The sequence below is a fragment of the Passer domesticus genome, chromosome 19 (assembly GCF_036417665.1).
Source record: "Passer domesticus isolate bPasDom1 chromosome 19, bPasDom1.hap1, whole genome shotgun sequence".
In the NCBI taxonomy this organism is placed as follows: Eukaryota; Metazoa; Chordata; class Aves; order Passeriformes; family Passeridae; genus Passer; species Passer domesticus.
Window position 1 is genome coordinate 11,878,556 of NC_087492.1, and position 21,520 is coordinate 11,900,075.

Sequence of the window (21,520 nt, forward strand, 5' to 3'; positions counted from 1 at the left end):
ATTTTCCAGACAAAGGAAGGCAAATAGCAATAATCATGGACACAATCTGAGAGTTTCCTTCCCAAGGCCAGCTTGGATGGGAGTCGGATGGTTGGATGATCTTTAAGGTCCCTTCCAACCCAGCCCATTGTGGGATTACTTCTCTTCCACCAGCAGAATAAACCCAGACTAATGGGGTAAAGAAAACAATTAGTGCTCTGGTAATGAGCCATTTCAGCTTGGCTGGAATTTGTTTTCCAGCACTCCTTTTGCCTCTCCAAAAGTTTTGGAGCATCTGGGGCCCAGCAGGCTCGAGGAGATTCATTTTCAGTTGCAAAATGTACAGTTCAAGGAATGGAAAACATAAAAATCCTGTTCTCAGTCCACATTCCCTGGACTAAGGGATCCCAGAGCTCACCTGAGCCTGAGCTGGGAGCTGGAGGAGCTGGGAACCAGCTGTGGGGTGGAGGAGATCCCACTTTGGCTTACCCTGGCCTTAAACAAAGATCAGTCCCTGGGGCTGGTGGAGTCCCTGCTAAACAGAGCCTGCTCTTGCTCAAAAACCCCATTTTCCTCTTAAATGGCACCAACTGCCTTTTGCACTTTGTGGCTGCAAATCTGAGCCTCTAAGTGCATTATTGTGTGAAAAACTGGATTGGGCTGCCAGTGGCTGCTGACCCTGGGCTGTAGGTTGAATGGCTGAGAACAGGGTATTTATTTTTCCCTTGGTGTTATTTGGATTAAGTTTAACAATGTTTTCTCTCCCTGCTTGAAGTTCTGAAGTCAAATTTTGCTGGCTGCCTGGAACTTGCCCATTTCATCCTTCCTGGTCTTCCCTCTCCCCAGCGTCCCTTCCCTCTTCAGCTGAGAGCCAGTTCTTGGCAGTTCCTTTGTTTCTGATACATCCAATTAATGAAACTCCTGGAAAATGCTGGTTTTAAGCAGCTATCAGCAAGTGCAGAAGCTTTGAAATGGCCTTTGTGGCACCATGAAGGAAATTGGACATTCCCTACAACTGTTTAATTAATGGGCTGCAGGTTGTAATTTATGGCTGGGAATTGAATTAGAAGTAATGGAAACACTGGCTTATATGTATATATATATATATATATATATGTTTAATTTTTATTTATTTGTATGTGTATGAAACCCCACAAAAAGCTGTTGAGCTCATCCCAAACCACACGTGGTGTCCTAAAATCCCCCCTTCTCTCCCTGATCCTGGGGCCCATCCCAGACATTGTGACACCCCAGACATTCCTTATTTCAGAATCCAGAAATGGTTTCACTGCCAGCCCTGGCAGCAGTGACAGAGGGGCAGGTGTTGGGTCCCTGCTGGCTCCCTCCCAAGGACAGGGGAGCTGTGCCTCCTGCTCCTGCCACACCAGGGTGCTGGGATCTTCTTGGAAACCCTCCCTGTTCCTAAATCCAGTCCCAGCCCACCCCTCTGGCTGTGGATCCCCAGCCCAGCTGGGAGAGAGGGAATGTTGGGTCTGCCAGGAGGGATTTGGGCCATTTTGGACACTTTGTGTCCCACCCCCAATTTCTGCTCTCTCCTGTGGCTGCCCATGGATTTAAGCTCAGCCTGGATGCAGTTCAGGGTGGTGGCTCTGAATGGAGGTGAGATTTTGCCCTTACTCACTCATCCCTCACTGAGTAAAATTTTGGGGAATTTTCTCTTATTTTCCCTTCAGCTTTCTGTTCTCTCCGCTTCCATTCACTTCCAGGTCAAATCATTATGAGATTCCATCATCATCCTTTTATCCTGTAATTATATTGAGGCTGCTGATGGATTTTTTTCCTGCTTGATGGCTTCATCTTTGAGGCAATCCCTCATGGAAGCACCTTGCTGTAATGATGTATTACACTAATAATGCAGCCATAGCTCATTGCAGTGACACAGCTATGGTGATATATTAAGGTGATAGAAAGCACTATAATGCTATAAAACTTAAGATAATGTTCACCCAGCAGAGCATTTCATTTAATTATAGGATAAAATATGTTTTGCCCATTTAAGCAGCAGAAGTTGAGGACAAAGCCATCAATACTGAGCTCATGGGGGACACGGCAGGAGCAGGGGTGACGAAACAGCACCCTTTAATCAGATTAAATTGTGGTAAAAGGCAAATCCTGAACATTTTACTGATGGCTGCTAATTGATGTTCTGCTCAGAGCAGAAGGGAAGCTAAACAACCCGAAATTATTTTCCAATAGAGTCAATGAAGGTCATCAAGGCTTTTATTTCCCAGGTGCTGGGATGTCTAATTAACTTTCTGCCATCCCTGAGATGCAGCCAGCCAGAAATCACAACCACAGGAGATGGATTGGAGGTGCAGCTTTACCAGGGGGGATCAGCCCCAGCCCTGGGGCAGCTGAGGGAGCTGGGAAGGGGCTCAGCCTGGAGAAAAGGAGGCTCAGGGGTCCCTTGTGGCTCTGCACAGCTCCTGACAGGAGGGGACAGCCGGGGGGTCGGGCTGTGCTCCCAGGGAACAGGGACAGGAGGAGAGGGAACGGCCCCAGGCTGGGCCAGGGGAGCCTTAGGCTGCATTTTGGGGAAATTCCTTCCTGGAAAGGGTGGCCAGGCATTGGAATTAGAGTGCCCATCCCTAGAGATGCCCAGGGAAGGGCTGGAGGTGGCACTCAGTGCTCTGGGCTGGGGACAAGGTGGGGCTGAGGCACAGAAGGGACTCGATGGCCTTGGAGGGATTTTCCAGCCCCAGTGATCCTGGGATTGCCTCCAGGGACAGCTGAAGGTGGGAATGTGGCCAGGTGCAGTTTCCTGGATGAGGTTTTGTGGAAGGCTGTTCCGGGGGCTGGGGCTGTCAGTCACTGCTGGGGATGTGGCTTTGGGCCACTCAAACTGGTGAAGGGGTTAAGGTCCTCATCACTTTGAGCCACTTTGAAATGCCTGGCTTGGGAATAGTTTTAAACTATTTTCCTGTGGTCCTTTATCTTGGTTTTTTCCTTGTTTCTTGTCCTGTCCCAGGCTGGGTTGGGGCCGGTGGCTCGCTCTGGAGAGGAGCAAAATAACAAAAGAGGGATTAGGGAATTAACCTGTCCTGTGAGGAGAGGCTAGGAGGAGCTGGGGGTGCCTCATCTGGAGAGGAGAACACTCTGGGGAGAGCTCAGAGCCCCTTGCAGGGCCTGAAGGGGCTCCAGGAGAGCTGCAGAGGGATCGGGGACAGGGGATGGAGGGACAGGACACAGGGAATGGCTTCATATTGACAGAGGGCAGGGCTGGATGGGATATTGGGAATGAGGAATTGTTCCCTGGCAGGGTGGGCAGGCCCTGGCAGAGGGTGCCCAGAGCAGCTGTGGCTGCCCCTGAATCCCTGGCAGTGCCCAAGGCCAGGCTGGACATTGGGGCTTGGAGCAGCCTGGGAGAGTGGAAGGGGGTGCAAGGAGAGGATCCTTAAAGCCCCTTTTCCTCCTAAACCATTCTGTGATTCTCTACAGCCATCCCAGGAGAAGAAAATCCCAGGAGAAGAAAATGTTGTGGGAGCATGGCAGGACTTGCACACAGGAGTTAGATGGGATTTTGGGGGGATAATCCCCCCAGGTTTGCCCTAGGGTTGCAGTGGCTGTTGCTGAGGCTGTGCTGTGTGGGTGAGTGGCTCAGGCCTGGGCTGCCTTTCCCCCTGTTCCCAGCACAGACCTCACCTGTGCCAGGTGCATTTCCTGCCTCAATCCCTGCTGTGTTCCAGCCCTGCCCGCTCCCTTCCCGGGGCAGGGTGGCATTTCTGCTCCACCTGCTGTTCCCAGCACACTGGGCAGTGCCATGGCAGGGCAGAGGTCCTGGTGCCTCGGGGCATGGGCCAGCTCTCTGGGGACAGGCTGCCAAAGGCCATCTGAAAGGGGAGAGCCTGGCAGGCTCCTTCCCAAGGGGATGGCAGGGGACTGGCTCTGCCCATTTGGGACATCTGGGTCATTTCTGCCTCTGTGACAGCCAGGGTTTGTGTGTCTCTGGTTTGTCTTTGCCTTTATGCAGTTTTTTCTTCCTGCAAGACAAGAAGTGTCATCAGAGAACCATGGAATGGTCTGGATTGGAGGGACCTAAAATTCCATCCAGTGCCACCCCTGCCATGGCAGGGACACCTCCCACTGCCCCAGGCTGCTCCCAGCCCCATCCAGCCTGGCCTTGGGCACTGCCAGGGATCCAGGGGCAGCCCCAGCTGCTCTGGGCACCCTGTGCCAGGGCCTGCCCTCCCTGCCAGGGAACAATTCCTAATTCCCAATATCCCATCTAACCCTGCTTTCCATCAGTTTGACCCCATTCCCCTGGGTCCTGTCCCTCCAGTTTCTGATGCAGGGTTCCTCTCTGGCTTCCCTGGAAACCCCCCAGATCCTGGAAGGGCACTGAGGTCTCCACACAACCTGCTCTTCTCCAGGTGGACAGTCCCAGCTTTCCAGCCTGGCTCCATAGAGGAGGTGCTCCAATCCCTGAACTTCAAGGTGCCCCTCTGGCCTTGCTCCAACACTTCCATGTCCTTCCTCTGCTGGGGGCACCTGGATGCTCTGGATTTGGTGCTCAGATGCCAGTTCAGCTGAGTTGCATGGTTGAAACCCCTCTGGCAGGCTGAGAGCACTGTGTGGCTCAAGGCTGGGCCCATCAGCACATCCAGGGGTGGCCACAGGATGGGGAAGGGTCTGGAAGGGAAGCCGTGTGTGGAGCAGCTGAGGGCACTGGAATGTTCAGCTGGAGGAGACTGAGGGGAGACTCATCACGGTTCCATCGTTCTCATGAGGGGCAGAGGAGGGGCAGACACTGATCTCTGCTCTGTGGGACAGGGACAGGACCCAGGGAACAGCTGGAGCTGGGCCAGGGCAGGTCAGGCTGGATTTCAGGAAAGGTTCTTCCCCCAGAGGGTGCTGGGCACTGCCCAGGCTGCCCAGGGAATGGGCACGGCCCCGAGGCTGCCAGAGCCCCAGGAGCTCCAGGGATGCCCAGGGTGGGATTGTTGGGGTGTCTGTGCAGGGCCAGGGCTGGGCTGGGTGATCCCTGGGGGTCCCTTCCCACTCAGGATATTCTGTGATTCTGTGATTCTGTGAGTCTGCCTTGCAAAGGGCTTTGGGGACAGAAGGGCACATCCTGCCCAGGGAGGGTGAGATGGGGCAGCTTTGCCCCCAAGAGCAGCTGTGGCTGCCCCTGGATCCCTGGCAGTGCCCAAGGCCAGGCTGGACAGGGCTTGGAGCAGCCTGGGGCAGTGGGAGGTGTCCCTGCCATGGCAGGGGTGGCACTGGGTGGGCTTTGCTGTCCCTCCCAACCCAAACCAGGATTCCGTGATCAGCATTTGGGCTGCTCCTGACCTCTCCTGTGGGGACCACCTGGCAAAGGAGCATCAGGGAGATGTGAGGAGCTCAGGGCCTGCTCTGATACACAACATTTTCACTCTGGGTGTAACTCCAGCAGCACCTGGGAGCAGAGCCAGGCCCAGCCCAAGGGAGCTGGGCACCCTGACTGGATCTGGGGTCAGGAGCTGCAGTCTGACCCTGTTACATTGTTTTAACTTGATTTCCAGTGTTTAATTATTACAGCCCAGATAACCCAAACTCCCAGTGGGATTTACTGCCTCTTCTCTGGCATCTGGGTCACAGATATGCTCAGTTAATTAACGTGCTGAATCCTCCTTATTTGTCTGCTGGATAATGGCCTGATTCATAATTTAAATAAGCAGCTGTGGAGATCTTTCCCTTGAACTATAAAAGGCAGGACACTGGCATTCCTTTCTTCTCACTCCAGAATTTAAATGTGTTTAGGGAAATATTGTGGTGGCATTTCTTGAAGTGGAGGAGTCCTTTGTGTGCCCAGTGTCCCCAAGGGCATCACCCCTGCCCACTGCTCCTACCCTGCCTCCCCTGGCAGCCCTGGGCAGTTGGATCCCATGGGAATGGCCAGGGTAGCTGCAATCCTGGGCCTTTCCTGAGGGCAGATCCAGGCCCCCATCCCAGTTCTGGCCCCTCTGCTGGTGCTGCTGCCTGGTTGGAGCCCTGGAGGCTGTGCCAGGCACACAGAAGCCCCAGCCCAGCCAAGGCTGGCTCACCCAGCAGGGCCAGCCAGGCCAGCTGGCTCCAGCTGGAGCCCAGGGAAAACCATCCATTGCCCCATCCCACAGCATTCCAGGAGGCTGCTTTAAGGCTTGGAATTATTCCTACCCCTTCCTGTGTCTCAATTCCTCACCTGCATCTGGAAAAAATAAAAACCCAAGCAGGGATAAAAGGCTGCAGAAGGTTGGGATTTATTCCTCCCAGCTCTGCTTTCCTTTCCCTGTGCATCCCCACAAAATGTTCCCAGGGGTTCTCTGTTGTCCTGTCCCTCTGTGCTGATGTTCTGAGGTGCTGAGGGACTGGACTCCTTAGGAAAGGATGGAATATCAACCAGAGCTTTCTTCGTGTTCCTGGGAGAGGACCTGGGGGAGATGGGCATCTGTGGCTTTGCTTTTACCACATGTGAGTCTCCCCCAGCTGATCCCAGCTCTGTGGGGCTGCCTCAGAACTGCTGCTCCCTCTGGCCAGCTCTCCAAGAGGTGCCACATTCCCTGCTGGAGCAGTCTGGGAGCTTTTACTGACGGGGAGTTTCTGTGTGTCCCCAGCTGGCTCGATACACCAAGGAGGGCTTCCTGCACCTGGGGGCCCTGGGCACCACCACGCTGCTGCCCGACACGCGCTGCCTGGTGGACACGGGCAAGAGCCGCTTCCCGCAGCTGCTGGACTGTGACAAGGTCAAGAGCAGCCTCCACAAGCGCTGGAACTTCATCCAGGTGTGTCTGGGGCTGCCCTCGGGGCTCCTCTCTGTGGTAAAAGGCGACCCCTGACGAGGGGAGAAAATGACGCGTCTGACTCCATTGATATCAGAAGGCTAATTAATTACTTCATTACACTGTGTTATTCTATACTGTATTACATTACATCTAAACTGAGTCTGCACACGCACTCGGCTCAGCTCAACTGCCCAGAATCTAGTGACTGGCAGCTGACAGTCCTGACACACATGTGGATTCAATTGGTCAGTGAATGAAAACACTCACGCCAGAACCCAATTACCAATTCCCTTCAGGTGAACAATCTTCCATGATGCATTCCACTCGTGAACAACAAGAGGAGCAGCAATTGAGATAAGAATTGTTTTTCTCTGAGGTTCCTCACTGCGATTCCCAGAAATGTCCTTGGGAAGTTGTGCCTTGCTTTTGTCTGTGAAGAGAAACAGCCACACCTTTGCTGTGTCCCGAGCCCTGGCTGGGACACAGCCCCTGGGATGGGGTGGGACAAAGGAGAAATGGTGCCATGGCACAGCAAATTCCAGCTCCTGGGGCAGAGGGAGGAGGTCAAGAGGGATCAGGGCAGCATTTCAGGACAATTTCTAATCAGTTTTCCCTTCTGGTAGAAGAAAGGTAGGTCTGGTTATGTCTGATCTGCCAATGACTTCCAGATTCCTTTGTTTCTTGCGGATGAAGAGTGAAATTCCTTCATGCTCTTTTGTCTCAAAGCAGAGCGTAAATAACTGTCTTGGTTTGAACAGACAGGTGTCTGCTAAGAAGGCAGGAGCCTCCCTTGAAATGGAAAATATAAATCCCCTCCCTCTGAATTATTATAACTTTGAAATTAAGGGGCTCTCAGGCAAAGATATGGGAATAGGAATAAACAGTTTTTTATTCGGGAAGAAAATGAAAATAAAAATGCAGTAAAACAAAACCCCACTGCCAGAGTCAGAACAGGCCATGTCCCCCTGTGGGCAGGGTGGTGGCACAGTCCCATCCCATGGGGGCTCAGCCCTCCTGCAGTGCCAGCTGTGCTTCTGCTGGAGCAGGGATCCTGCACAAGGGGGGAGTTTTCCTCTGCAGCTCCAGGGCTGCTGGAGATGGGCCTGCTCTTCCTCTGGGAATGCAGGGCAGGAGAAAGCTGCTCCTCTGGCAATGCAGTGGGCAAAGGCTGCTGTGCTGTTCCAGGCTCAGATTGGATCCAGGTAGGAATGCTTGGCTCCTGCCCTGGGCACAGCATCTCCCCATGGGATGCTGGAATTTGATCAGCCCTGCAGGGACACTCAGTGGCCATGGACAGCAGAGATCTGCTGGAGGGAGGATTGGCTGTGGGAGAGATAAAGAAAACTGCCCCATGAACAGCAGAGGACTGCCCCAGCTCTGACAGAGGGTGATAGAACACACACATATCTTACAGCCCAGGACAATAATAGAGCCTTTACAGAAAGGTCCCACTTCCCAGCAGCTGTGGGATTTAAAGGTTACATGTGTTCCTTGGGTGCTTTCAGGGACAGGGAATACTCAGTCCATTTATTTGGGGAATTATTTTATTGTTGGCATTGCATTCCCACCCAGCTGAGTGCCCCTTCCAGCAGTGCCCAGGGCTGCCCTCCTGGTCCTGCTTTGCTTCCCAGACAATTAATATCTTCATTTTTCCATCTTTTCCCATCTCCCCTGACTGCAGAACGGAGCCATCCTGAACAAGGGCACGGGCCGGTGCCTGGAGGTGGAGAACAGGGGCATGGCTGGCATTGACCTGATCCTCCGCAGCTGCACGGGGCAGAGGTGGACAATTAAAAACCTCATCAAGTAGAGGCTGAAAGAGTCAGGGGAGTCTGACTTGAGCCACGGCTGAGGGAACTAATCTGTCTGGACTCCTTTGGAAAGGATGGAATATCAACCAGAGCTTTCTTCGTGTTCCTGGGAGAGGACCTGGGGGAGATGGGTATTTGTGGCTTTGCTTTTACCACATGTGAGTCTCCCCCAGCTGATCCCAGCTGTGTGGGGCCGCCTCAGAACTGCTGCTCCCTCTGGCCAGCTCTCCAAGAGGTGCCACATTCCCTGCTGGAGCAGTCTGGGAGCTTTTACTGACAGGGAACTTCTGCTTTCCCACACAACTCCAGGCTCTCCCAAAGGGCTGGGGAGGTTTGCACCATGACCCTGGACAGACCTGCCTGGCAAGTGTGGAAACTGAGAAGCTTGGGAGAGGAAAACGTTCCCAAGCCCCAATGGAGCCGACTTTGAAGGATGTGGTGTTTTGCTGAGTCCTTGTTCCCTTTTCCCTTTCTTGCCCCTGCATCCAGCAGCCCCTTCCCTGAGTTTTGGGGAAGCAAAACACACCCCAGCAGCTCCCAGGGATCTTTCCAACCTCTGATCACAGAAGTCACCCAAAAGAATGGAGTGGAATAAATGCCCTGACCTCCCCTTGCCCCCTGTCCATCACCCACACGCTGCTGGCCAAGCCAGCACCTCCCTCCATAGAAACCCCAAAGGGGTTCCCTTGGGCATGGCCTGGGATGTCTGCCTGCCCTTCTGGGTGACAGCAGGGATGTTCTCAGAGGCTTGAGCACCCCTGTCCTGCCTGCTCAGGCCTGGCCAAGGTCCCCAGAGTCACTGCAGCCCTTCCTGGGCTGTGGAAGGGACAGGGAGGGAGGCCAAGGCACCAACAAATGGCAGCTTGGCTGAAATTCTTGGCCCTGAAGCCGCTTCAGGCTTGTTGCTCTGGTGGAGGGATCTCACCTGATTTATTTTTGGCTCACAGTAATCCTGGCTGCCAAATCTTGGCTGCCAAATCCACCTGGGAGTCCTCTGCTTGGGGCCCTGACGTGTGGCTGCCAGGAGAAGGGAGAGAGGATCCTGCAGAATTGCTGGACGTGGGTGGACACAGGCTTTGCTCAGCAGGGAGGAGAAACCAGCCCATCTCCTGTCCTTCTCCCAGAATAATCCTCTTTGTGGCTGCCCTCTGGCTAGGGTGCACTAAAATAGATTAATATATGAGATGGATGTGTAAATATGTTTCCCAAGCTGGGATGTGCACAGAGTCCTTTGCTGCAGAGCACTCATGCCTGTCTTCCATTTGCATCAGGATGAAGCTCCCTGGATGTTTAACGAGCTCAATTTCCAATGCCATGCAGCAGGTTTATAACTGATGTTTTAGTAATTTATTGAACAGAAGCAGATCTATTTCATTGTTCCTTCTACAGCAACTAGCATCACCTAGGACTGATTGTTCATTTTGGCTTTACAAGGCTCCCTCAACCACTGGGGCTGTCTCTGATTTTTCCCTGCCTTCCTTAATGAAGTAAAACCTCTTAGTTGTCCTGACCTGCAGAGTAGAGAGTCAATGTAGAATTTTGCTCTCTTTTTCGCTGTTGCATCACCCCTTGTGTAATAAATTCGAGCACTTCCAAACCCGAAATGACCACAACTCTGTGGATGCATGAGCCAGCTCCCCCTGCCTTTGTTGCTGCCTTCTAAGAGAAGCAATTTCCTGGTGACTCCAGGACACCCTGAGGGCTTTGAGACCCCACAGCTCTGGTCCAGCTGGTAGAATGCCCTTAAACTGAGCAAATATTGGAGGGAGAGACTGTGTGGGTCAGGATAAGCAGCCAGACAGTCCCTGGATGTTGCCTGTGCTGTAATTCAGCCCAGCTCGAGCCCTGCCAGTGCCCAGGGTGGCAGCAGATGGCTTTTGTCACAGGGGTGGGGTGAGGTCCCCAGCCCCATCTGCTCCCACAGCAGGGCTGGATGGGAGGTGTGGATGCTCCTGGGCTCCATCCTGGCTGTGCTGAGCCCCTGGCCAGCAGGGCCTGGCTCTGTCCCAGCCCCTGCCTGTCCCCGGTCCCTCTGCGATGGCCGCGTGTCCCTGGTGCCACTGCCAGGTGGCACAGACACCCGGGGACAGCACAAGGAGCCTGCTGCTGCTGAGCCCTGGGTGCTTTGGAATGTTCAGGCTCAGGCCTGCCTTTCCTTCGTGCTCCAGAAGGAAAAGCAGCCCCTGAGCCAGCAGCAGGAAGGGAAGGTGGAGATGGACCCTGGGCTCCAGGACCCTCAGCTGGGGCAGAGCCCCGGGGAGGTGTTGGCCCCTTCTCCCTGCTCCAGCTTCCAAACCACTGGAAACAGGAGCAAAATCAGGCTGCAAAGTGGGAATTTCCTCTGCTGTTCTGCCCTGACACGGTTTGTGACTGCAGGGTGACCCCGGGAGAAATCTGTCTGAGATCTGGGTCTCGTTGTTGCATCTCGCTTATCTCTAATCATCTGTTAATTGCTTTAAGAAGTGATCTCCAAGTGATTCTTATTAAATATCTGGTTTGAGCCTTGACTCTTCAGTGATTTTCAAAAGATTCTCTGCTGCTGAGATACAGAGGCAGTCATTCCTCTCGTTACTCATTTAATAGAAAAGTGCTGCTGTTTTAATAAAGCTTCCATTTTTAAAAGAAATGGAAATGAAGGAGAGATCAAGAGAGATGGTGAGCACAGATTAACTCCTATTCCATCCATCCCTGCTGCTGCCACTCACCAGGATGTCAGTTACACCCCACAAGCTGGAAGGAGATGTGATGTGGCCAGTAAAACATCACTTCCATTCCCGAGCCCAGGCTGGCTGTCCCTAAATGTTCCTGATGCCACCTGGAGCTGGGGACACTCCTTGAACCCATTCCGTCCACCCATGTTCTTCTGAGGTTGGTGCTCTCCTGGGGGGAGGGAAGGGTCTCTGTGGGGACACCTGTGACCAAAGGGAGCTGGAGCACAGCAGGTGAGTGTCACCTGGGCAGGGGCACATCCAGCCCCCGCTGGGCTCTGGAGCCACAGGGCTCTTGCAGGGTGGCACAGGATGGAAACCTGAGCCCCTCTGGGGAGCATTTCCCACCCAGGGGCAAGATCCGTGTTGGAAAATGGTTCAGTCTGCTTCAGAGCAGATGGAATCATGGAATCCCAGAATGGTTTGGGTTGGAGGGCCCATCCAGTGCCTTTCCACTGTCCCAGGCTGCTCCAGTCCCCAGTGTCCAGCCTGGCCTTGGGCACTGCCCGGGATCCAGGGGCAGCCACAGCTGCTCTGGGCACCCTGTGCCAGGGCCTGCCCACCCTCACAGGAAACAATTCTTAATTCTCAATATCCCATCCATCCCTGCCCTCTGGCAGTGGGAGCCATTCCCTGTGTCCAGTCCCTCCATCCCCTGTCCAAAGTCTCTCTCCATCTTTCCTGCAGCTCCTTCAGGCCCTGCAAGGTCACAATTCAGTCACCCCAAAGCTTCTCCTCTCCAGGTGAGCATTCCCAGCTGTGCCAGCCTTTCCTCCCAGCAGAGCTGCTCCATCCCTCTGCTCATCCTGGAGCCTCCTCTGGGCTCCTGCAGCAGCTCCAGCTCCTGCCTGTGCTGGGCCAGGGCTGGGGCAGCTCTGCAGGTGGGTCTCACCTGGGCACAGGGGCACAGGGGCACGATCCCAGTCCCTGCCCTGCTGCCCACACTGGGATCAGCCCAGGGCTGGGGGTTCAGGGCTGGGCCATGGCCAGTGTCACCCACAGCAAACCCAGGGCCCTCTCCTGGGGCTGCTCCAGCTGCTCATCCCAGCCTGGATGGATCATGGGGGCTACCCCAGCTTGAACTTGGCCTTGCTAGACTTCCTGATATTCCCAAGGGCCACTCCTGGATCTCTCCAGGTCCCTCTGGATGGCCCTGTCTTCCAGGGGTGTCACTGCACCCTCAGCTTGGTGTCACCTGCTGAGGGTGCCCTTGATCCCTTTGTGTGTCATTGGTGGAGATATTTAAATACCACAGCCCCAAAACTGAGCCTGAGGACACCACTGGTCATTGATGTCCAGCAGGACTCTGAACCATTGACCATGACCACGACCTCTGCAGGCAGCAGGGATCCCTCCTCTGCAGGAGCTTTGTGCTGCCCAGGGCAGGGAGCAGAACGTCCAGAAGGTTCTCTCTAGTCCTCAAATCACACAAAACTCTCATTTCAACACTGAAAGTTGAACTCATGGCCTCCCAATGGCAAAGCCTCTGCTCGGGCATGGAGCCATTTGGGCAGTGATCCACTGCTAATGGCACTCCAGGGTGGGAAGGGGCACTGGGAACTCTGCAGCTCCTCCTCGCAGATGGGAAGCCATCCTTGCTTGGGTTGGGACTGGGAAAAGTGACTGTGGACATCAGGAGTCTCAGCTGGATTCCCAAGGACAGTGGATGAATTCACAGAATCACTGGGTTGGAAGAGACCTTAAAGACCACAGAGTCCAACCCAGCCCCAACAGCTCAACTCAACCCTGGCACCCAGTGCCACATCCAGGCTTTGTTAAACACACCCAGGGATGGTGACTGCACCACCTCCCCGGGCAGCCAGTCCAGAACTTTATCACCCTTTCTGTAAAAAACTTTTTCCTAATATCCAACCTATATTTCCCTTGACTTGATGAAGGACGGAGGCCTCTCCCCTGGCACTGCCCAACTTAAACAATCCTTCAAACATCAGAAAGACTTTCGGCCACTTTAGGGACAGAAATAAACCCTTCCAGCTGAGAAATGTGGGGGCTGAGCTCATTTTACTGCAAGGCCAAGATCTTGAGGGGTGGCTGGTCCTGAGTACTGGGGGCAGGGGGTTCCTGAAATCAATGTTCTTATAAATCAAAAAATTCCCTAAATCAATGATGGCTTTGATGATGGTTGTGTGGCAGGAGCCCCACAACCCCCCGGAGCCAGGGGAGCTCCTCAGCTCTCTCAGGAGTTCAGGGAAGTTCCCGCTGCTGGGTTGAGAATCTCAGCTCTGCCTTTGACAGCAACACAACCAAATAAAATCACAGAAATGAGGAGCTCCAGAGCCCAGCAATGTCCAGCCATGCAGGAAATCCTGTCAGGAGCAGGTGGGTCCAGTGTCACACCCCAGAGGATGAGTGTGACAAACACTGCCCATCTCAGCTGCTCCTCACCCAGGAAGGGCTCAGGTGGGGATTTATGGCAGGGAAAAGGGCAGTTCCCATTTCCTGCTGGGTTGGGTGACTCCTGCAAACCCCAGCTGGGAATTTGGCCCAGAGGCTTTGGATCCTGCGTGGAGCTGAGCTTGGCTGTGCCCAGGGCAGTGAGAAAGGCACAACCTGGGGAGGGGCTCCTGCAGTGCCAGATATTCCTTCTGGGATATTCCTTCAGGGCTCACTGCCTGGAGCAGTCACCCTGCTCCTCTGTGTCAAGGGTTGTTCCTCCAACAGAGGCAAAGAGCGGGGAGAGAGATGGGATAACCCTGGGAGCTTTCCACAGGAGGAATTCTTGTTTCAATCCCACCCGGTGTCTTGGAAGTGTGAGGGGTAAGAGCTCTCCAAATGTCTTTCCTGGCTGTTGTAATCCCAGGTTTTATTGTTATGGGCAAGAACCCAGGCAGGAATTAATTTCTGATTGTGCTCTTGGAAATGCACGCCTGGGGGGAATGATCCAGAGCGGCACAAGGGGCTGAGCTGAGCTGCACTCAGCACCGAACCAGTGGCAGCAGCTGGATTTTGAGAGTGGAAGAGCCATCACAGGGATCCTTCCAGCCTCCCGAGGTCCCACGAGGAGCTGGGGTGTTTCCTGCCACTGGAAAGAGTGCCTGAAGCTTCATCCTTGGAAAACCGGCTCAGGAATGCAGCTCTGGCTACCAGGACAGGTCCCAGGGATCCTTGGCAGTGCAGGAGCTTCCTGAGGCTGTGGAGATGCTGAGCTGGGAGAGCTGTGGTGGGCATGGCCTTGGCTGGCTCTGGAGAGCACCCAGCTGCTGCCAGCCACCCGCCATGGCATGGCAGGGGGAGAAAATCACATGGAAAATTCCTAGGGCAGGAGAGGGCACTCACCAGGCACCACTATGGGCAGGATACTGATTTGGGGAACAATAATTGGATTAATTACAATTACAAATGGGGTGGGTGGTGAGAGGCAAACTGAAAATCCAGGATCACCTTCACCCAGCCATTGCCAGCTCTGCCATTCCAGGAGCTGCAGGTGGATGGGATGGGCTTGGTCCACCCCACTCTGCCTGTGGATCCTTCCTCACGCGTTCCCCCTGTGCCACCCTGGGGTCCCCCTTATGGGACAAGTCCCCCATGGGCCACAGCTCCTGAAAGAGCTCCAGGGGAGCCTCCAGGGGCTGCAGCTTCCCTGGGGCATCTCCCCCTGCTCCAGGGGGGCCTCCAGGGGCTGCCAGGGGTCTCTGCTCCCCCCGGATCTCCAGGGGCTGCAGTGGCCCAGCTGCTCCATGGACTCTTGGGGGGATCTCTGCCCCTGGAGCAGCTCCTGCCCTGCCCTTGTCCCTGTTGGGCTGGTTCTCAGCCATGTCCCTCCCTCCCCTCTCCCACAGCAGCTGCACAGCCATTTTCACCCTTCTGCGAGGTGTTACCCCAGAGGTGGCAGCAGCTCCACTGCTGGCCTTGGCCCTGGCACGGCTGCTTTGGAGCCAGCTGGACCCCAAAGTGACACTGGGAGGAGGGAAAGGACAGGACAGCTCAGTCTGGGGAGGGAGGGAGCACTATGGAGAGGAGGGATCACTGTGGAAAGGAGGGATCATTAAGGAAAGAAGAGGTTATTATAGAAAGGAGGGGTCACTAAGGAAAGGAGGGATCATTGAGGAAAGGAGGGATCACTGTGGAAAGGAGGGGTCATTAAGGAAAGAAGAGGTCATTATAGAAATGAGCGATCATTAAGGAAAGGAGGGATCATTATGGAGAGGTGGGGTTATTATGGAAAGGAGGGATCACTGTGGAGAGGAGGGATCATTGAGGAAAGGAGGGATCACTGTGGAAAGGAGGGATCACCAAGGAAAGGAGGGCTCCTTCTGCCGTTTCTTGCAGAGCTTGGAGCATCTGAGGATGCTGCCCCTCGCAGGGGTCCCTTGGGGCAGAGCTGTCCCCTCTGCAGCAGCCGGGGAGGGGAGAGCCCCAGCTGGGGCTCTGCTGTCCCCTGCTCCCTGTGCCCCTGCCGTGCCCTCCCAGTCGCGGGGCTGTGCTGGGGGTGCAGAGGCAGCCGTGCATGCCCCGGGCTCTCCCCCGTGCTCAGCTTTGCCCCTTGCCCAGAGTCAGCTCCCAGGGACCTTCACGCCCTTCACGTTTCCACTTTGGTGCTATTTTGATCCACTTTCCCTTTGTCTTCAGCGCTGTCTTGTCTCAGTTTTGTGTCTTGGGCTGCCTCACATTCCCTCTTTGTTCTCTGCAGGAGTTTGCTCCATCCCTGTCCCTGCTTGCTCCTTTATTCTCTGTGTGTTTTCCTTTGTTTGCTCCTTTCCCTTTGTTATTCCTTTTGATTGCTTATTTCCACTTCAGATTTTTTCACTGTCTCACATTCTTTCCTGTTTCATCTCTCTTCTTCTTTTCCTCTTGCTTTGTTTTCCCCTTATTCTTTTTCCCTCTCCTGATGGTTTTGTTCTTTGTGTGTGTTTGGATTCCTCCCCTCCTGGTTTCCTCCCCGAGTTCTCATTTTGGGTGGAAAACCAGCCTTTGATTAAATTTTAATCAAAGTGCCTAAAATCCAAATCCAAACCCTTTTTTCCCCCTTTTTTTATTGCTAAGAAGGAGACATTATCACAGCTCATGACAGCAACTGGTGCCCATCCTGCTGCAGTGCCTTGGCACAGGCTGGCAAGTAGGGATGCCATGGCCAGAGCCATGGGTTTTCCAGATTCCACAACCTCCCTGCCATGGGTAGGGGCAGACAATGGGTGGGATCCTGGTTTCAAGCAGCAGAAATCCCTGGTGCTGGGGGACAGGTCTCTCTGAGGTGTGGGTCTGGATCACCCTTGGAGATCCAGGGGACAAAGGGATCAGATGGGACAAAATGGATCTCAGGAGCCTGGATTTGCTACAGGCTGGGATTGTCTCTTTTTCTAATAAGGATAAAAAAACCCCAAACCAAATCTCTAATGGTCTTTATGCTGCCCTAGCTGAGCTGTTAAAGAGAGAGCAGAAGAAATGCCTGCCCAAGTGCCCTGGGGTGGTGGGACTTCCAGGGGAAAACAAAGAGACTTGGGGCAGGAAAAGGGGAATCGAGAAAGGGAAATGAAGGGATCAGGGCCAGATCTGGCAGAGATGAGCACTGGGCTCCTCCCTGGGCTGCTCCCTCTGAGATGGGGCTGGCTTTGGGCAGAGGAAGGTGCCTGACCCAACACAGGGACCTGGGAAGGGTCAGCCCTGCCATGGCCACTGGAGCTGGGTTGGGAGGAGCTGGGCAGCTGCTCTGTCCCCAGGGAGCCCAAACACAGCCCCTTCCTGGGGGATTTTCATCCCATCTGGTCCTGAACTGCTTCCTCAGGCCCCCCCGTCCTCCCTGGCAGAAATGGGGTTTGTGTGTCCAGGTTGGAATGGCCAACCTGAGCCTTTCTCCCTTTCCCAGCCCTGACAGGCAGGCTGGATGGATTCTTTCCTTCTGTTCTTCTTTCCTGTGTTGTGTTTCTTCTGATCTAGAAAATATCAAGCCACAGCTCTGCATTTACCAGCCCCAAACCAGAAGAACCCTCTGGTCATCATGGAATCACAAAATCCCAGAGTGGTTTGGGCTGGCAGCCAACCTCAAAGCCCATCCAGTGCCACCCCTGCCATGGGCAGGGACACCTTCCACTGCCCCACATCCTGGCCTTGGACACTGCCAGGGATCCAGGGGCAGCCACAGCTGCTCTGGGAAATCCATTCCAGCACCTCACCACCCTCACAAGGAGGAATTTCATTCCAGTATGCGTAAAATAAATCCACAAACCCTTGTGATAGATGAGCAATGCCATGGGTGACTCTCACAATTAAAAGGCAAATATCCTGTATGTATGTTAGGAGAAGTTTTATGGATTTATAGCTGTGTTTTACCCCCCTTGTGCTGTTATCAGGGGTGCCTGGGTTTGGGACATTTGGGAGGGTCACTCGTTACCACGGCAGCACCTGAGCTCCAGTCAAGGTGTCAGGCAGTGATCTCAGCACTGGGCAGGGAAGGAGGAGTGGATGGACAGGACTTTGGGAGGGCCAAAGGGTTAAAAGGTGAAACCTCCATGGTGTGGGTGACCATTTTCCCATGGTGGGGAAAATCCTCTGCTCTTTGTGCCATGTTTATTTTCTCTATTCAGTCTTCTGCTGTATTTTTTTATAAGGTTTTAACAAACCTTTTACATTCTTTGGAAGTGAGCAGCATTTCTCACACCCTGGAGCCAGGAGCCCTCCACGCTTGGTGCAGAGGCTTCCCCATCCCAGATCCTCGCTGGGAAAAGACAGAAGAGCCCATGGAGCTGCCGAGTGTGTGACCCAGTGGCCTGACAAGAGCCGGCCCCAGTATCAATTATAATTGCCATTAATTATCGGCAATCCTCGGAGCGAGCCCGTTCACTTCCCGCTCGGGTAATTCCCTTGACCTCCGGTGTTTAAGCGGAGCAGCTCCTGCCGAGCGGCTTTGTTGCAGCTGATAGCGAGATAATTATAATGCCATCAGTGGTTAAACTGTTTCAATAGCGCCAGGCCCTCTCCTCAGGCCTTTGATGGATATCTAAGAGCAGAGATCGCAGATTAATCACTGCTGGCTGCTGGGGCTGCAGCAGAGCGAGCGCAGAGCAGTGTCGCAGGTGTGTGAAAAGTGCATATGATAGGGCTCTACGCAGATATTTACTGTATGTGGTACGTTGTATTGATTAGTAGTGCTGTATTAACATTTTAATAGTATGGTAAATGTAGTTTTGTAGTTAAAATGTAGCTTTTGTAGTTAAAATAGAAACAGTGTAGGTGGGATATTTTATTTAAAGAAAGGAATGAAGTACCGAGATAGCAGCCGCAGGACACCTAAATCTTCCAGAGAAAGAGAATTTATTGCTCACCTATTAGAAGAAACAAACTTCTTCCCACCTCGCTCAGCCTTGAAGACGCCTCAGGATTAAGAGGAAGAAGTTGACACTGACCAGACAGAATCCTGTGCTTGAATGGAATTTATACATCATGTATGAGGTGTAGGAACATGCAACAGGCTATTGTTTTTAAGGGTTGATCCTCTGTTAATGGGTGTCCTTTTTCAGGCTTATTTTGCCCAGAAAAAGGTACCCGGACCATCTGTAACTCTTTGTTTTTATTGTCTTGTATTGTCCTAATCCTAATTGTTCAAATTTGTATTATTCTAATTTTATCACTGTTTTTATAACCATTTTATTACTATAAAACTTTTTAAATTTTAAAAACAAGTGATTGGCATTTTTCACAGATGGATATTATAATATTGGCTTTTCACAAATGTTAAAATGGATTTTATATGCAAGGTGTTAAAATAACTTTGTTATAAAGATGCAGTTTTTATTTCTGTTGTTAATTAAGCTCAGACATAGCAGTGCAATAGCTGACATCAGTGTGCTTGTGTTAAACTGCCTGCTGGGATGGGATAAGATCCAATGAACACGGGATCAGGACACCTGTACAGATCTGCCAACCATCAGCACTCCCTGCCTGAAGAAAGCATGGACCAAGGCTAAACTGGAAGTGATAAGGAGAAGGAGCCAAAACCACAGCCAAGAAACACGTATGCTCTGAAAAGGCAGACCAAGGAGGGGCCATGTAAAATAGTCCTGGAAAATGTAAACTAGTTTATGGATATGCATCAGGGTGTCTGGATATGCAACAGGCTGATGTAATTAAAAGGTATTTAAGGGGTATCCCCAAGGATAGCAGTGTGCTCTTGGCTGAGTGCCAACCCTAATAACCTTTGCTTTGTGGTCCTTGTCTCCCATTGTCCTTTATTCAACTTTTTGCATTTTCACAGGAGAGCCAATATGATTTTCACAACGTGATGTTCCCGAGATGCACATCCCAAAGCCAGAATGTGGGGAGCGTGCAGGGATGTGGAGCTGGCTGCCCACCAGTCCTGCCAGAGAGAAGGGAATGCAGCCTGAAATCTTCTCCCAGCTCCCACCCATCCCCGTTAGCACCAATTTCCTTTTCCAGGGGTGCAATGGCAGCAGGCAGAGAAGAGGGGTTCACTTCTCAGTCTGACAGGAATTACGGAAGAGTTGGAGTTGCGGGGTGAGGAGGGAAAAATGCTGCTTTAAGTGTTCTTTAATATTTGATTGTTGCAGTAAGGTAGAAAAACTGTAAGAAAGAGGCCTCATGAAATCAGGCCTGCTCTGTTATTTCTGTGGCTGGCCTTGTCAGGCTGGCCCTTTGCAAGTTCCCATGTGAAAGCAATCCTGGTGGGAGCAGTTTGTTAACATAACAATCTATTCCTGGGTAAAAAAAAACAGACAACAGCACCTGCATAAGCTGTTTTTACACCATTAGATAGTTTTCATTTTTTCTATCTCTCACAAACAACTTTTCCTGCACGTACACCCCAGGGTTTGAGTGACCAATGAATAGAAGGTAACAACTTGTTACTGGCTAATAAAGTAATTGGCAAGAAGCTCCTGACAACTGGAGTCCCACAGGAGGTCTGTAAAACTGTATAAAAATGAGTGATGTGAATAAAGAAGGTTTGTTTTTTTTTTTCCACCATGAAGAAAATGGAGTGAATGTGATTTATTTTGATATTTGATGGCCCATGGAATGAGGGGCCCACAGTGCTCCAAACCTCCCCGGGAACAGGCAGGAGGTAAAATATATTTATTACCTGAGCCTTTAAACATTAAAACCTTGGGATCAACCAGCTGCTTTTCATGTTTTAAGGAGGGGTTTTCCCCACCCCACAAGTTTGTGTAGGAAATTATGGAAAGTAATCCACTCCCCCTTTTCTCTGTGATTTTGCTGGGACACATCCAGCCAAAAATGCTGCTCGTGTTCCTTGAGGGAACCCAGCCACGCCCTGGAGCCAAAACTCCTCCTGCTGCCATCCTGGACAAGAGGGATGAAGTTTTCCTGGAATCACAGAATATCGTGGAAGGGACCCCCAGGGATCATCAGTGCAGCTCTGGTCCTGCACCCCAACAATCCCACCCTGGGCATCCCTGGGAGCTCCTGGAGCTCTGGCAGCCTCAGGGTCCTGCCCATTCCCTGGGCAGCCTGGTCCTTGGAGAAGTGGGATCAGTGAACCTGTGTGACTGCATCCTAGAATGTCTCACTCAACATCTGGACCCATGTGAGACTCTGAGCAGCACAGGAAAGGTGTGATTGTTTTCCAGAGGGTTTTATTTTCCTGGCTGTGATGTGGTGGGAGCACCCGTGGTTCTGTTGGGTTTGCTTTAATTATTGTTATTTGTGTGTAAACACAACAAGAGCTTGTTGGAACCACTGGGCTGGAAAACTGCCTGGGAGGCTCCTGCTCCTCTCGGCAGTGTTTGAAATGGTTGGTGACTGTTATTCCCAGCTTCCCTGCCTGCCTCAGCTCTGGGTGTTTGTCAGGACAGACCCTGCTTGCCCCGGGCCGGGTGGGGGCTCCTGGGCTGGGAGGGATGGAGCTGCAGCACCTGAGGGGAGGGATGGGGGCTGGGAAGGGGCTTTGGGAATGTTCCTGGAGCAGGGCAGAGCTGGTCCTGCCCCAAAGAGATGCCTGTGAGCAATGTGCTCACCTCACTTCCCATCCTGGAGCCCCTGGAGAGCCAGGGAGGAGGTGGGTGCTTTATTCCTTGCTGGATTTGGGGGTTCCCCCTTGCCCTTGAGCCACGGGGATCTCAAAATACCTGCTGTGCTTCATATTCCCCCTCCAGCCCTCACCTCTGCCAAACTCTCACCTGGGAGGTGCCACAGGACACTACTGTCACCACAAAGCCACTCCCTGTCCTCTCTGCAGGAGGCCCCTGAGTGTCCCCATCCCTGCCCATTGTCCTGCGTGCCCCAGGGCTGTTCCCCCTCCCAGGCAGCCCCGGGCAGGTGCTGGTGCCCC

General features: G+C 53.0%; 1 protein-coding gene across 2 annotated transcripts in view; it reads left to right on the forward strand.

Moving 5' to 3' along the window:
- GALNT17 (polypeptide N-acetylgalactosaminyltransferase 17) overlaps positions 1-11,058 on the forward strand; it is a 212,985-nt gene extending 201,927 nt beyond the window's left edge. For both annotated transcript variants that reach the window (XM_064394841.1, XM_064394842.1), the window contains 2 exons: positions 6,573-6,740; positions 8,422-11,058. In XM_064394841.1, the coding sequence (XP_064250911.1) occupies positions 6,573-6,740; positions 8,422-8,550 (297 nt within the window). In that variant the 3' untranslated portion in view covers positions 8,551-11,058. The remainder of the gene's footprint in view (positions 1-6,572; positions 6,741-8,421) is intronic.
- Positions 11,059-21,520: the final 10,462 nt, after the last annotated feature.